The sequence below is a fragment of the Neophocaena asiaeorientalis genome, unplaced genomic scaffold (assembly GCF_003031525.2).
Source record: "Neophocaena asiaeorientalis asiaeorientalis breed wild unplaced genomic scaffold, Neophocaena_asiaeorientalis_V1.1 scaffold607, whole genome shotgun sequence".
NCBI lineage: Eukaryota > Metazoa > Chordata > Mammalia > Artiodactyla > Phocoenidae > Neophocaena > Neophocaena asiaeorientalis.
Window position 1 is genome coordinate 1,390,881 of NW_020173405.1, and position 16,972 is coordinate 1,407,852.

The following is a 16,972-nucleotide window of genomic DNA, read 5'->3' on the forward strand; positions in this document are numbered from 1 at the left end:
GCATTAAAGGTCTAACACAACAAAACAAACAAGCAAACTAGAAAGAACTAGAAGACAATGCAGAAAGCATTTTTATGATATCAAAATGAGGAAAGCCTCCCTAAGCAAGACACAAACCCCAGAAGAAGTCAAACAAAAGATGATCAGATTTGAGTGCATAAAAATATAAAATAAATAAACAATCTGAAAAGGAAAGTAAGAAAACAATTCCACTTACAATAACATCAAAATGAATAAAATTCTTAGAAATAAAACCTAACCAAGGAAGTGAAAGACCTGTACACTGAAAATTACAAAACATTACTGAAAGAAATTAAAGAAAGCACAAATAGATGGAAAGACACCCCATGTTTATGGACTGAAAGACTTAAAATTGCTCAGACATCCATACCACCCAAAGTGATCTACAGATTCAATGCAACCCCTGTCAAAATCCCAACGACATTTTTGTTTTTGTGTTGCAGAAATAGAAAACTTCATTCTGAAATTCATATGGAATCTCAAGGGAACTGAATAGCCAAAAAGAAGAACAAAGTTGGAGAATCCATACATCTGGATTTCAAAATATTACAAAACTATAGTAATCAAATCAGTGTGGTACTAGCATAAAGACAGACATATAGACCAATGAAATGGAATAGAGAACCCAGAAATACACTCTCACAAAGATGGTCGAATGAGTTTCAACAAGGATGCCAAGAACACTCAATGAGGAAAGAACAGTTTTTTCAACTGGATATCCACATGCCAAAGAACGAAGTTGGACTCTTGCCTGACAGCTTATACAAAAACTAAAACTGGATCAAAGACCTAAACATAAGAGGTGAAACAACAAAACTTTTAGAAGAATGTGGGGAAAAAGCTTCACAACGTTGGACTTGGCAACAATTTCTTGGATATGACATCAAAGGCACTAGCAGCAAAAGAAAAGAATAGACAGATTGGACTTGATGAAAATTTAAAATTTTGTGCATCAAAAGATACTATGGACAGAATGAAAAGGCAATCCACGGGATGGTTTTGGAATATATTTGCAAATCATGTATCTGATATATGATTAATATCCAGGATATATAGAGAATTCCTAAAACTCAAAAAGAAAAATAAAACAGAAAATAAAAACTGTTGGCAAGGATATAGAGAAATTGGAACTTTTGGTGGGAATGTAAAATGGTACCGCTGCTGTGGAAAACAGTACGGGGGTAAAAAACTTTAACTACCTTATGATCCAACAATGCCACTTTTGGGTATATACCCGAAAGAGTTGAAAGCAGGGTCTCAAAGAGATATTTGCACACCCATGTTCATAGTACTATTCACAATAGCCAAGGGGTGGAATGCAAATGTCCATCTATGGATAAAGGGATAAGTAAAATGTGGTCTATACATACAATGAAATATTCTTCAGCTTTAAAAAGGAAGAAAATTCTGACATATGCCATAATATGGATGAGCCTTAAAGATAAATAATAATTGAAATAATCCAGCCACAAAAAGACAGATACTGTTATGATTCTACTTACATGAGGTACATAGAGGAGTCGAATTCATAAAGACAGAAAGCAGAATGATAGCTACCAAGGTGGGGAGAGGTGGAAAAAGGGAGTTGTCCTTTAACGGGTATAGTTTCAGATTTACAAGATTAAAAAGTTCTGGGGACTTCCCTGGCAGCCCAATGGTTAAGACTCTGTGCTTCCACAGCAGGGGGTACTGGTTCGATCCCTGGTTGGGGAACTAAGATCCCAAATAAAGAAAAAGAAAAAGTTCTGAATATATGTTTCACAACAATATGAATTTATTTAAAATTACTGAACTATACTCCATAGTTAAGGTGGTAAATTTTATGTTATGTGTTTTTTGCAACAATAAAAAAATTTACATAGAAGGGAAAAATGAACAAATGTCAAAGATAAGCAAGAAACAGGGAGAAAATGTTTGCAACATATGTAACAGAAAAATGGTTAAAACACCTACTATAAAGAGTTCCTGCAAATCAATAAGAGAAAGTATAGCAGTCCAAAAGAATAATAGGCAAAGGAGAAGAAGCAATTATAAAAATAACTATTTATGCTAATAAACATATGAAAAGATGTATAACTTCCCTATTAAGTGGTATTTCTCTAAATTCTCTAAGTGAAACAAATTTTCCCCCCTTTTAGATTGGCAAACTTTAAAGACTAATTGTATCACTGGGGGCCTGGCAGAGAGCAGACAGCATGCTAGATTTTATTCTATTTATTTATTTTTTATTTTTTTGGCCACGTGGCCAGCAGAACTTCCCCACCCAGGGATTGAGCCTGTGCCCCCTGCATTGGAAGGGCAGAGTCTTAACCACTGGACCACCAGGGAAGTCCAGCATGCTTGATATTAAAGAGACTTTATTGGAGGGACTACGTACAGAGAGGTATGGGTAGAGCTAGGGAATTCAGTAAAGGATATTGAGGTACCAGGAAACTAACAATTAAAAACAAAAAAAGGAAAGAGGGCTTCCCTGGTGGCGCAGTGGTCAGGAATCTGCCTGCCAATGCAGGGGACACAGGTTCGAGCCCTGGTCCGGGAAGATCCCACATGCCGCAGAGCAACTAAGCCCGTGCGCCACAACTACTGAGCCTGGCTCTAGAGCCCACGAGCCACAACTACTTAGCCCACATGCCACAGCTACTGAAGCCCACGTGCCTAGAGCCCATGCTCCACAACAAGAGAAGCCACTGCAATGAGAAGCCGCGCACCACAACGAAGAGTAGCCCCCGCTTGCCTCAACTAGAGAAAGCCCGCACACAGAAACGAAGACCCAACGCAGCCAAAAATAAATAAATAAATAAATAAAAAGAGTTGCATCTCCAGCAGCATTAAAAAAAAAAAGAAAGAAAGAAACTAACAGTAATGGGGAGCCATTACCACCCCCAAGCCTAAAGAAGCAATGGGAGGAAACCGAGTTACAGGGTTGAAAGATGGAGCCATGGGAAACAGGGTTGCTGGACAGTAGCCACAGCTATAGAAGGACACACCCTCTGCTGGAACCACAGCAAACCTGGGAGCAGCAGGAGAAACAAATAGGCCAGCATCTTTCTCTTCTCGCCCTCAGAAGCCAGAAGACAAAGCTAATACAGCCTGCAAAGGTGAGCCTCCCAGAGGCGCAGTCAAGAGCGGAGAAAGGATCTGCGACACTAACCAGCACTTTGATGATATCCCATATGAGAGAAAATAATAGCTAACAATTTCTAAGTGTAAGTGTTGACTGAATAGTGGTATTATCATCATTATCCCCATTTTATAGATAGGAGAACTGAGGCACAAAGAAGTTATACTAGTTGCCCAAAGTTCACACAGACATTACACAGAGACGCTGGGCTCACAACTCAGGCATCTGGTCTTCTAGAGCCCAAGTTGTTAAGGACTGGACTCCTCTGTCTCTTGTTTTCCTTCTCCCTTGTTGGTGAAGTATATATTGATACAATAACCAATTTTTTGGAGGGCAATTTGACCACTTCTACAAAAATAAGGTCCCTTATAAGTATAAAAAAATAGTCTGAGATCCAGTAACTCCACTTCTAGGTAACATTGTTCAGAAATACTCAGTGTGCAAAGATACGGGATATTCATTTTATGCGTCTATAGATAACTAGAGCAGATCCCCACCCCCAGCTCCAGTGATAACTCCTGATTAAACTAAGCCAATCATGGTGGTTGGTTTCTTTCCCTCCGTGGTGATTGGCTCAGAGTGGGCATGTGACACTTTTGCAGCCAGTGAGACGGGAGGGAAGGTCTGTTGCCAGGCCACAGGACTAGGCTTCCACTTGCCTAGGAAAGAAAGCACCCCATCTTCCCCTGGACGTTGTCCTGTCAGGTGGTGACATCTGGAATTCTATGCCAACTTGAACCTCCAAAGAGAATGAGCCCGAGGACTGCGACCAATGATGAGGACGTCGATCTGGAGAGGAGGAACCTGGAGCCCTGGAAACATTTTCTATCCAGTAACCGTCTCCTCTTCGGGGCCCTGAATTTCCTCTAGATCTCTTGGTTGTGGGAGATGCGGCTTTTCTTATTGGTTAAGCCAGTGTGATTTGGGGTTTCCAGCCAAAAGGGTCCTAACCAGTACAACTTGGCTGCCGTAAAAGAAGAATCAAGTACAACATCTCTTGTGAAGTACCCTTGCAGAAAAACAAAAATAGCAAATAAATAAGTGAAATCTGAATCTGATCAATCTTCTAGATCAGAAGATCAATTTACAGCACATGCAAAGGAAAGAGGAACACATATACCCAGAATACAGTCAGCAAAATCCAGATGTGGAGAACTCTATAGGACAAACGGGTTCTTCAACAACAACAAAAAAACTCAAGGAAAAAAATGAGATGTAGGGACATATGGATCAAAAAAGAAGAAACACAAGACATATCAACCAATCACAGCTGTGGATCTTAATTGTTTCCTGATGCAACCTGTTAAAATTTATGGCATTTGTGAGACAATTAGAAAAGTGAACATTGAGTGTATAATTGATAATATTAAGGAATATTAAGTGGTCCAGTGGTTAAGACTCTGTGCTTCCACTGCAGGGGCTGCAGGTTCGATCCCTGGTCAGGGAAGTTCCACATGCCAATGGTGCGGAGGGGAAGAAAGAAAAAAAGTATGTAAATGATATGGTGGTTTATGTTTAAAAAACAAATAGGTCCTTAGCTTTTAGAGAAACATACTGAAATATTTACAGATGAAATAGTATGATGTCTGAGGTTTATTTCAAAATAATGCAGAGATGGGAGAGGAGATACATGGGGTACAGATGAAACAACATTGGCCTTGAGTTGATAATTGTTGAAGCTGGGTGATGGGTGATGGTGATTCTATCTCCCTTCATATATGTTTAAAATTTTTCATAATAAAAAGTATTTTTTTTTACAGGTAGATCCAGGGAATTCCCTGGCGGTCCAGTGGTTAGAACTCTGCGCTTTCACTGTCGTGGGCCTGGGTTCAATCCCTGGTCAGGAAAGTAAAATCCTGCAAGCTGCACAGCACAGCCAAAAAATAAAAGAAAATAAAATTAAAATTTTAAATTATAAAGAAAGGTAGATCTAATAAACTAAATTAAATAATAAAAATAAATTAATTTTTTTAATTTTTAAAAATAAAAACTAAAAAAGGTAGATAGAAAAAAAAATCTCCCTCAGAAATACCTTATTTCTCTTGCATTAGCAAATACCACCCACTCTCTACTATATCCTTCACATCAACATATAAACATGTTTATCTCCCATCTTAAAAAAAGAAAGTTCCTTGACTTCACATCTCCAAAGAGATGCCACCCCATTTCTCTGTTCACCTCAAGAGCTATCTCACCCGTGATCTTGCTTCCTCTCTGCCCACATGCCAATCAGCCCCTCCTGTCTGCTCCTGCCCCCACCCACTCACCACTCCAGGCTGCTCCTGGCAAGGTCCCTGGGGCCTCCAGGTTGCCATGGCCAACAGTCACTTTTCCATCCGGAGTTTACTCATGCTCTCAGCAGCTGTTGACAGAGGTGACTGCTCTCTCTCCTCCTCAGAACGCTCACTTGTCCTGCTCTTTGTGACACCACCCTCGCCTGGCCTTCCTCCTCCTTCTGTGCACTTCCTCCATCTCCCTTCCTGCCATCCTCCAAAGGTCCTCTGTCTTAGGCCCTCTTCTCTTCCTCCAATGCACTTTTATCCCCTGTGAGTGTCTCTCCCATTTCCACGGCTTTAACATCCCCCAGCTCCCAGACCTCTCCTCCGAGCTCCCCACTCATGCATCCACCTGCCTCCTTGAATGCCACGAAGACAGTAGAGGACACTGGTTAACAGCATGGCCCCTGGAGCCCAACCACTTGGGACTGGATCCCGGCCCTGCAGCTTCCAAGCAGTGTGATCGTGGGCAATTAATTAACCTCTCTGTTGCTCAATTCTCTCAGCTATTAAAGGAGGGATTAAATAATACATGTACCCTCTCACAGTCATTATGAGGAGTAAATGAGTTAATGGATATAAAGCCTTTAGAACAGTGCTTGGCATGTTAAACTCAATAAATGTTAACTATTATGCTATCTCATGGGCATCTCAAACTTAACATGCCTCAGGTGGAACTCTAGATTCTCCCTTACCGCTTGTACCCTATAGAGGGGGATATCCATCTAATTCTTCATCCAGGGAATTCCCTGGTGGTCCAGTGGTTAGGACGCCGCACTTTCACTGCTGAGGGTGCAGGTTCGATCCCTGGTCGGGGAACTAAGATCCCACAAGCCACGCCCTGCAGCCAAAAATAAAAACTAAAAATAATTGTTCATCCAATCCTATTAATTCTAACTCAAAATATATCTCAAGTCCATCTACCTCTCTCTATCTCCACGGCCACCTCACAGTCAAAAGTTACCATCTTGTCTCAACTAGATAATACAATAGCTTCCTAGCTGATTTTCCTTCCTCTTCTCCACTTCCCCTCTAATCTGTCTCTCCAGCCTTTTCCTGCATAGCCAAATAGTCTTTGTAAAATGGAAATCATGTCTCTCCCTGCTTAAACCCTTACTGGCTCTCATTTCTCTTTAATAAAGACCAAGTCCCTTACCAGGCCCCTACATGGACCCACCCCAGCCCATCTCTTATAGGCCTTTTTCCCCTTGGTTTTCTCTGCTCCAGCTTCCTCTGCCTACCTCTCTGTTCTTCTAACAAGGGGAGGTCTTGTGTACTTCAGGGCCTTTGTACATACTATTCCCTCTGCCTAAAACACTTTTCCCCCTGGTGCTTATATGACTGTCTCCTTCTTATCCTACAAATTTCACCTTACCTGAGACCTTTCCTTACCACCTACTTAATATCTCCCACCCCAATTATTGAACACAGCACCCTGCCCACTTGAAAGTAGAAATGCTGGGGGTTTTTTTTGGTTTTGGCTTTTTGTGTTCCTTGAGGAAGAGGGCCATGTAACTGCCATATCCCTGACTCTAAAATTCATATTTAGCATCCACGGGTGCCCAGTAAATATTTGCCAAATGAATCATTGGATCGTTGATTTATAAAGAAAGTCCGTGTATATGGCATTGTGGCAATTACCTCAGTTCATAAACTGAGCCATGCAATAACATTATTTCCTAGATGCTCCATTCTGCTGAGGCAGTGGCTGGGCCACAATTCCAGGACATTCAGCAGGGCCAAATTTGCTGGGGGTGTGTTGGAGGGGGGAGATGAGGGAGGAGGCTGGGGGGAGGGTGAAGTTGGACAGTATCCAGCCCTCAGGCAACAGTGATCACTGCTGAGGCACCGCCATCTTGTCTCCATGGTCCCTTTGGTCCTGTGGTTTGTACTGGGTCTGTTTTGGGCTCAGAGCTGGGAACAATTTTGCAAGCTGCCTATGATCCTGCCTGCCTAGTAAGCCCATGAGCCATTCCTTTCTGGGGACCCTGCCAAGAAGTAAGTGGTAGACCCCTCCCATTCTTGGCCCAAACACTTATCTCTACTGAGGCTTCCTCTTCCCCTCTGGGCTTCAGCTTTTGAAACACAAAAACCAGCTTTTCTACTCTTTGGTCTGCCACATGCATCCCCAGGAGCATTGAACACAGAACCCAGAGCACAGAAAAATAGGAAAATGTAAAAAGGAACAAACTAGAATAACATAGAAATATATTAGATGTTTGGAAAAGACCAAGCTGCCTACTATGTAGGGAAAATACTAGAAGGGCCAAAATGGACAGGTCCAGTGAGAAGGTGGTGATGGAGGGGCGAGATGGGGCCGTGGAGATGGACAGAAGTGGATGGATATCAGAGCTGTTTGGGAGATAAAGATCAACAGAACTAGGTGATGGATTGGATGGGGGTGGAGGAGGTAAGGAAGGAGGCCATCAGAAATGACTCCTGATTCTGCCTTGAGAAATGGGATGGCTTTGTCAGTGAACATGGTGTGCCAACTTCCGGAACACCCTCCTCCACTGTAACCCCTTCACCTGGCCGATTCCTACTCATCCTTCAGATCTCCATTCAAGCATCACTTCTGCAGGGCCAGTCGGATTCCTCGGTTTTATGCTCTCACTTTCCTTTGCATATTTACTGGGTGTGTGATCACACATCCATTCGTATCTTCCCCAGCAGACTGTCAGGTCTGTGAATTGATCTGGGCTCACCCCTGCATCCCCTGTGCCTGGCACATAGCGCTCAGTAAATGAAGGCTCCAAAATGCAGGCAGAGGGGGCTGGTGTGCAACCTGCAGGCTGCTGTTTCTCAAGGGGAATGAAGGTTGATCGGTTTCAAAATACACAGACTCGGGCTTCCCTGGTGGCGCAGTGGTTGAGAGGCTGCCTGGCGACGCAGGGGACACGGGTTCGTGCCCCGGTCCGGGAAGATCCCACATGCCACAGAGTGGCTGGGCCCGTGAGCCATGGCCACTGAGCCTGCGCATCCGGAGCCTGTGTTCTGCAACGGGAGAGGCCACAACGGTGAGAGGCCCGCGTACCGCAAAAAAAAAAAAAAAAAAAGTTAGCAGGGCCTGTCGGGGGTTCTGGGGCAGAGGAGCAAGTAGGTGAAAGCAGGAGTTGGAGATCTGTGGGTCTGGTGGGGAGCTTGGAGGGGAGGAGGTACAGGTAAGGCCTGAGGGTGGCAGAAATGGTCCCCAGAGGCGTTCTGGACACCGGGGCTAGAGGATGATCACGCGCCGTCTCTGTCTTCTACACGGGGTCCCCATGAGCCTCCCCAACCTGCTCCGAAGAAAATAAATACTCCACACCATCCACTGTTGTGTGGCTGGTTAGTCTGTTGTTTTGTTCACTGGCTGTGTCTAGAAAGGCGTGAGGCCCCAAGAATATCTGTTGATTGTTGAGTGAAAGAAGGCAGGAGCAAATGTTCTCAAAGCGTTCCCTGAGTCGGGGGAGGCACAGGGGATTACCACCACTCCCACGCAGAACAGGCTGCTGTGCTGATTAAACAAGATAATGCATACGAAAGTCTTGGCAGTTTAATAAACTCAGGTTCAAAATCTGGTAAGAGAGACGTTGGGTTGGGGGTGGGGTGCTATGGGAGGATGCTGGATGGGAGTCACTTGAGGGGGGCCACGGGGACAGCCCCAAGGGAAACCTCGAGGGGTCTTCCAGGAGCCCCGGTGACACCCGCCTGACCGACACCCCTGCCCCACCTGGCAGCGGGCAGGAATTTGCCTTGATGACCTCCCCAGGCGCCCTCCTGTCACCATGGTGACCAATCGCAGAAACAAGCAAGCTGATTGTCCCTGCTCAGCGGGGCAGGTGAAACCCTGGCCACGTGACCGATACTGAGCCAGGTGCGGTTAAGGGACACCCGCCACCTCCCTGTCTTAACCCATTCAACGCCGCCGCCACCAGGATGCAGTGTTCCTGCGGCCGCAGGCCACACCCCCTTGGCTCAGTCCCCAGCCAGAAGGGCGGTGACGAAATATTCGGAGCACTGCACTAGGAGTCACACAGCAGGGGAAGGACTTCGGGTTGCGCCACACGGGGGCTGCATGATTGGAGCTGGGTGACTTCACCTCCCAAGTCTCCATTTTCTCAGCAGTAAAATAAGGATGCTAACACCTTCCCAGTTTGGACGGCTGGGAACAGAGATGCAGAAGTGGAGAGTCGATCACCGAGGTCGAGCGTCCTCATTCTGCGCCCCGTTTCTCCCCCTACATCAACCTCAGCATATCAGGGGCTTGACACCCCCCAAGAAGGAGAACCTCACCAACCACCAGGGAGGCCACTGGCCTGTTCCAGACAAGATGGGCAGGGGTAAACCTTAGGGCCGTCCACCCCTCCCAACACCCCATCACCAGAGTCCTTCCAAGGTAACAACAACCCCTCTCCTGGTCCCACTGCTTATTCTGGAGTATTAAGTGAAAACCTCAAGCCAACTGGTTTTTCTGCTTGCCAGCCAGCCAGGTCCTGACCGGCCACGTGACACAGCTGGGGCCCAGGACTCAGAAACGTCTCAAGACTGCTTCTGCCCCTAGACCCAGGACTCTGGCTGGGGGCAGATGGTCAAGGGTTGTGGGCCAGGCTCAGGTTACCCAGTTAGACAGTAGGCTGGGGTGCGGATGGGGGCCCACCTGAAACCACCTTTGAAATGCTACTCTTCTGAATCACCACCATGACATCAACCCTCTTCCCCTTTATCCACCAGTTCTAGAAAAACTTCCTACCTGATCTCCTCCAAGGACCCCTCCCAGGCCTTGGACCAACCCCCCTCCAGGGCTCAGATGTTCTCATCATGCCCCTATTGACTATGCTGGCAACAAATGATCACCACCTGGTGTGTTTAGAGTCCCCCAGCGATCTCAAAGTCCTCCTCAGATTAGAACAAAACACCTGCCCATCACCAGGCTGGCTCAAGATGGGGGCCACTTCATTAGGCAAGGCATTTATGAGGCCATGGAGTTAGGATGCATCCTACTGTACTGACTCCATCAGGCTTGTCCTAAGGAGGTGGGGGAGAAGCCGGTGGATCCCTGGCTAGCCCAGGTGCCATGTCCTGGAGGGGGCACTGACCCAGCTACCAGCTGAGCCTACACCTAAGCCTCAGCTAGTGCTTGAATCTCTCCATAACCATTCAGTAAAATTACTATTGTACTTTGTGCCAGATGAACAAAACATGACCCAGGTCCTTCAGGAGCCCCCAGCCTATGGTGGACACATACGAGTCCAGACTCTGACAAATGTTTTGAGAACATGATGTGGAAGAGATTAGTTTCAACTGGGAAAAGCTGGGAAGGCTTGAGGAAGAGGTGGCAGTTATCCTGGACCTTAAAAGACATGGAGGACTTGGGCAACTGGCTATCTGGAAAGTAGACACAGCATCCCAGTGGGAAGTGGTGTGGGAAAGGACCTGAAGGGAGGTGTGCAGTATAGTCCTTGGGGGTGCCTGGCACTGCACAGCTTGTGGGATCTTATTTCCCCGACCAGGGATTGAACTCGGGCCCTCAGCAGAGAGAGGACAGAGTCCTAACCACTGGATCACCAGGAAATTCCCCCTGACCGTTTCTGAGCAGAAGAATGCTGTAGAAAGAGCAGCTACTCTTGCAGCTGCTGAAGGCTGGACTGCTGTGGAAGCCAGCTGAGACCTGAGACAATGTCGCCACTGCCACCACTACCCCAGACTGGTCAGAGAAAATGGGAGCCAGTCAGTGCTCCAAAAGGAGGCGACTTCCCTGCACGATGTGCTGAGGGGGGTGGGAAATAAAGGTCTTATTTATTTCTCTGCTGGTAAATGGGGGGCGGGGGTGAGCAGATCTGAACCATTTCAGCTCAGTGCAGCAAATGCCCCCTTTAGTACAAACACCTGGCCTCCCACCTTGACTCGCAGACCAGAGGTTACGTTATACCGCTTGTAAAAGTTATTTGCCTCAGTTTCCTCATCAGTAAAGGGCGGGAGCGGGGGTCGAAGGGCGAGTTGGAAATGACTCTCTAGAGTCTCTCCTAGCTCTTTCTAGAGTAGACTTCAGGATTAGTAAGAGGTGCTCCGTCCAGCCTGCCTGGGCCGCCAGCTGTAGAGCACGGCGCCTCCAAGCTGACGCCTCGACGACGGGAGCCACTCATGGCGCCCCTCGCCTGCGACCGCCAGCGGCACAGAAAATACAGCATCCGGAGCAGGCCAGGTGCGGGGTCCGCAGCGGGCCCAGGCAGCGCCTCCTCGGCTTGGCAAGGATCTGCCCCGCGGCGAGAGTTCAAGCCCCAAACCCAGCACGTCACGAGCTGCGGGAACGTGATTCCCAAAACTCAGGCTCCGACTCCCCGCAAGAATTCTGCGCGTGGAGGGGCCGGGAGGAGCTTAGCAGGGCGGGGCCAGGGTATTGGTTGGCTCCGCCCAGGGCGTGGCCAGGTGCGGTGCTCTCGCCTGTGGGCGTGGTGCCCACAGGGTTTCGTAGTGACGCAAGGGGCGGAGCCTGGGGGGGACAGTTTTCCGGGATTACGTAAGGAAACGTGAGCGAAGGAGGGGCGCTCCGCGATAGGGGGCGGGGAGAAGGCGGCGCTCCAGTCGGAATTGGGCGGGGCTCCGAGCGAGGCGGAGCCGGGGGACACCACGAGGTGCGCGCCGGGAAGGAGATCTGGGAGATGCTCCGCTGGGCCAGCGCCTGGAGGCACCCCCATAGGGGCCTCGGCCCCTCCAGTCCCAGCTTCTCCAGAGTGCCTGTCGCACCCAGCAGCAGCCAAGGCGGCACCGAGCCGAGGTCAGTCAAGGGTGTCAGGTGCAAGTTCGTCCTTCGCCCCTCCCCCTCCAGTCCAACCCAGATAGCTCCACTTCCTCCGCTTGGGCCCGCCCTCTCCCAGGCCGCTTCGCCAGCCGGCTCAGACCCTTCCCCTACCCTTGCTCCTCCCGCCAGGCCGGTGCCGCTTTCCTACAGACTTCTGGACGGGGAGGCAACCCGCCCGCCCCTTGTCTTTCTGCATGGGCTCTTCGGCTGCAAAACCAACTTCAACTCCATCGCCAAGGCCCTGGCCCAGCAGACAGGCCGGAGGGTGAGCTTCCGGGAGAGGCGGGGACCCGAGGGAGGTGGGTCCTTGGTGGGCGGGGCCCTAGAGGAGGCCGAGCTTCTCTGTCCTCAGCGCTGGGAGTGGCAGGTCCTTCTCGGCAGAAATTAAAGAAGAGATTGACCTTCTAAGGCTGGAGGCCCCAGGGCAGACCCAGGCCCTAGATGAACCCCATTCATTCCCTCGTGCTTTCACCCATCAAGTCCTTCATTCGTGTTACAGGTCTAAGTGCTGCACCCTAACCTAGGCTCTGCTGTCAGATGCCTTAGCACCAATACCCTACCCCCTAAGGGGGCCAGACCCTGCTTGTTCACCAGGGATGACAGGGGGCTTTCCGCCTCGTACAGCAGCCCGTCCTGCTGTGCTCCAGCTGTTGCCAATTCTTGGTGTCTGCTTTCTCTGGAGTTGCCACCCAGCTAGGCCATACCTCCAGAGACGTGGTCACACTCCTTGGGCCTTCTGGCACAGTGGCTCCAGGTTCGTCATCTGGGCCTCCAAGGTCTGAGAACTGGGCCTTCTCACCTTTCGGGCCCTTCTTCCCCTTCTGGATCTCCCCACCACCCCAGGCTCTCCACCTCCCTCAGCCTGCAGATCTGCCAGGCTTTTGGCTGTGCCCTGAATGTGGATGCCGGAGCTGCCCGCCTCGCCCACTCCCCAGGTGCTGACGGTGGATGCCCGGAACCATGGTGACAGCCCCCACAGCCCAGACATGAGCTACGAGGCCATGAGCCAGGATCTGCAGGACCTCCTGCCCCAGCTGGGCCTAGTGCCCTGCGTCCTCATTGGCCACAGCATGGGAGGCAGGACAGCCATGCTGCTGGCACTTCAGAGGGTGAGCCGTCTCTATCCAGGGTTTCTTCCCATCCACTGTAGACCCTGCATGCCCAGCAGGCAACCTGGAACTCCAGTGAGCCTTGGATGGCCAAGTTCAGGATCCAGGAACTAGGCCTGAGACCTGCTATGCCTGCCCTAAGGTCCCCAGTCTGATTCTCTCCCACAGCCAGAGCTGGTGGAGCGCTTGATTGCCGTGGACATCAGCCCAGTGGAGAGCCCGTCCAGCTTGAACTTTCCAAACTACGTGGCAGCCATGAGGGCCGTAGACATCCCGGATGCGGCGTCCCTCTCTAGTGCCCGAAAACTGGTGGATGAGAAGCTCAGCTGTGTTATCCAGGTAATACACCCAAGCCCCTGTATGGTGTTGTGGGCAAAGGAAGAGTGGCGGCCCCGGGCCTCACAAGGAGTCCCTCCCACCCGCAACTGCTGGACCCCCACAGAGCATAAGTATGCGGCAGTTCCTGCTCACCAACCTGGTGGAGGTGGACGGGCACTTTATGTGGAGGATGAACTTGGATGCCTTGGCCCAGCACTTGGACAAGATCTTGAACTTCCCACCACGACGAGAAACCTACTCTGGGCCATCCCTCTTCCTCCTGGGTGGAAACTCTCAATTCGTGCTGTAAGCCAGGCTGGGTGGGGGGAGGGGCACACCTGACTTATCCAGCCCCCAGCCTGGGGAGGGCTGGGGTGTGGGCAGGGGGTGCCTGAAAACCCAGAAACACCACTAGGCAGGTGGACTCACGTGGCTCTCCATCCCTCCCCCCTTGGCCTCCACTTCTCTCCTTCTCTCTCCATCTTCCTACTTTCACCCCCTCTCGGTGGCCTTCTCTCCGGCGGACAGTCCCAGCCACCACCCTGAGATTAGACGGCTCTTCCCTCGGGCCCAGATGCAGACCGTGCCTAACGCTAGCCACTGGGTCCACAGCGACCGCCCGCAGGACTTCATGGCTGCAGTCCGAGACTTCCTGGCCTAAGAAAGGCCAGAAGGGGACACAAAACCCCAGGCTTCAAGGCCCTGTGGGCTGCTCCTTGTTTCTGCACAGAAGGACTCAGGTGGGCACTGAGAGGGCACAAGGATGCGTCGGGGGTGTGTCAGACCTTAAACTTTAATGAATAAAGTTACTCCTCCCAAGGTCTTGGGCTGAGCTCTCTCACCGCCAACGTCCCCCCCAACTCAGGGGGAATCTGACCCAGGGGGTCCTGGCAGTTCCAGGGTCCATGGGGGCTCCCAGTGCGCCCCTGGACTCTCTCTGCAGCTGACTCTTGACCCGCTGACTCACCATCCACTGCATGTCATCCTGGGGGCAGGAGAGCAGGTTCAGGGGCCAGGCTTGTGCCCGTCTGGCCCTGCCCCCTGGGCCCGGCCGGCAGGTCCACCCTACCTCCCAGGCCTGCACCTCCTGCTTCAGTCTCAGCTTCTCCTCCAGAACTTCCAGCAGCTGGGCCTCCACAGCTCGCAACTTGGCTTTGAATATGTCCAGCTCAGCCTCCACTGCCCGCTTCCTGAGGGGGCAGAGAGAGCAGCCTGGGCGTCAGGGCCTGCAGATCTGGTTCTGGGCCCTGGGGGTGGACAAGTATGGCCACAGCCCCCGCCTTGTGACAGAGTGGGTATTTGTGTGGCTTTTCTTCCAGGAATGCCTGATGTCCCCCCTTCCCCTCCTGGCAGGACAGAGCCTGAGGGTGAGCCAGCCACCACCCTCCCATCCCCCACAAGCAGCTTCCTCTCACTTGGCAATGGCTTCATCCCGCTCCCGGAGGACCTGGTCCAGCGAGGGCTCTGTCTGGGTGTCCCCCAGCGCTCCAGCCACTTGGGATTCTGGGCTCTGTGGTAGGGTGACAGAGGAGGGAGTAGTGGTTTGCGGCTTGCCTGGATGAGGTGCCCCACTTGGCTCTTCCACCCTGGCCTTGGCCCTGAGGCTGATGTCAGGAGGGGAAGGGTCTGAGACGTTCTGTACCTGCCCCCCAGTGCCCCGGTCTCGTGGGCAGGGGACTGTGTCATGCTGAGGGGTTAGTAGGTGTGGCCCCTTCCCACCTAAAGGAAAGCAGAGGGGGCAGGGTGTCTGGACCGCCCCCCTCCACCCCACAAGAGGAAAGGAATTCTCACCTGATCCCAGGAAAGAGACAAGGTGGCTTCAGAAGGACACTTACCCCTCGAGGGCCCCAGACTGAGAGGGTGGCCTGGTGACTGGGACTCTTGTCAGCAGGGTGGGGCAGGCGGAGGACGTGGCCCTTTGCCCTCCCTTCCTGTCAAGGCACTCCCTGTCAGACTCCGCCCCGGGTAGGCTGACCATGCCCCTGCCTCCACTCCTGGATCCTGGAACCCTCCAGCCAAACCCAGAGTTTCCTCACCCATTCCTTGTCCAGGCATGCGTGCCCCTCACCTCAAGGGGGTGCTCTACTCACGTCAGGAGATAAGAAAGGAGTGAGAGCCGGATGACGTCAACGCTGAGAGACAGGTGCCCCAGTCCCCCATGCTGAAGAGTTGGCATCTTGGAAGCTTGAGTGGCATCACCACGCATACAACCATAACCTTAGCTCACCAGAAAACAGAAGGGCAAAAGTTTAACCATTCGTGGCAAATGCCTCCTAACACATTGAACGGTCCATCCCCCCTAGCAATATCCTCCAGTATTCCCACAATAGTGCTCATTATTCCTCCGGTATTCCCAACATTCTGATCCTGGAGTGTGGGTGGAGGTGCTGTGCTCTGAGGGGGGGCAGGCAGGGGAAGTCTCAGAATCTCAGTATCCCACACCCCCCCTCGATGTGACCATTGAGCGCACAAGTAACCTCAAACGTGTAAGAGGGCCTCCCCATTGAGAGGCCTTTGCAGCAAGTTTCCATCTTGGGGATTAGACCCTCAACCCCACTCTAAATAGTACATACTTCCTCCAAGACCCCCCAGGAAGCTCCCTGCAGACATGACTCCTGGTTGTCTGGGTCCCACTCAGCTGGGTGCACCTCTAACAGCCAGACTCCAGTTTCTTTGGTTGAACCCAGGCAAAGAGGTGGAATTGAGCTGTACCCCCAAAAACCCCTTTTGTGGAGGAGATTCATTCATTGTGTTTCTGGAGGCTGGTGTATGTCATGATCCAGACAGGACCTCTGCTCTCGGATCTCTGGGGCTAGCAGGGATGAAGCACAGATATAATCAGAGAAGGGTGTCAGGGAGTCCAGGGACAGTGGGAGCGCAAAGGCCCCTCACATCCAGTCACGGGGGTTCCACAGGAGCTTGTCCAATAATGAATCCCGCAGGCCAGCAGGAGTCAGCCAGAAAGGTCTAACACTCAGGCCAGGCATTTCTTTTATCTTAACGTTTTACTTTGAAGCAATTTCAAACTGCTCTTCAATGTCAAAAAATACATATATATATATCCTTTTAGGGTTAAAGAAACTAATATGGTATCAAACATTGCACCCAGTTGTCACATCTCTCTGGTCTCCCTCAATCTAGAACAATTTGCAGCCTTTCTCTGAATTTTGACCTTGACATGTTTGAAAATTACAGGGAACTTATTTTGTAGATTGTCCTTCAATTTGGGTTTGTCCATTTCTTTCTCACAATTAGACCACTGTTATATATTTTGGGCAGAAATATCACAGAAACGATGCTGTGCTTTTTTTTTTTTTTTTTTTTTTTTGCCCCCCCCCACAGCCTTGGG

At 50.3% G+C, this 16,972-nt stretch overlaps 1 protein-coding gene across 2 annotated transcripts; it reads left to right on the top strand.

The window, feature by feature from the left end:
- Nucleotides 1–11,984: 11,984 nt before the first annotated feature.
- ABHD11 (abhydrolase domain containing 11) lies at nucleotides 11,985–14,446 on the top strand. Of its 2 annotated transcripts, XM_024747200.1 has the most exons (6): nucleotides 11,985–12,172; nucleotides 12,326–12,461; nucleotides 13,132–13,305; nucleotides 13,474–13,644; nucleotides 13,748–13,929; nucleotides 14,152–14,446. In XM_024747200.1, exons 1-6 carry the CDS (start codon nucleotides 12,057–12,059, stop codon nucleotides 14,282–14,284), a joined length of 912 nt encoding a protein of 303 aa, XP_024602968.1. In that variant the 5' UTR covers nucleotides 11,985–12,056; the 3' UTR covers nucleotides 14,285–14,446. The 2 variants fall into 2 exon arrangements, with proteins under 2 accessions (XP_024602968.1, XP_024602969.1); XM_024747201.1 differs by lacking the exon at nucleotides 11,985–12,172 and having other exon boundaries at nucleotides 12,274–12,461; nucleotides 13,040–13,305.
- The last annotated feature ends 2,526 nt before the right edge of the window (nucleotides 14,447–16,972 follow it).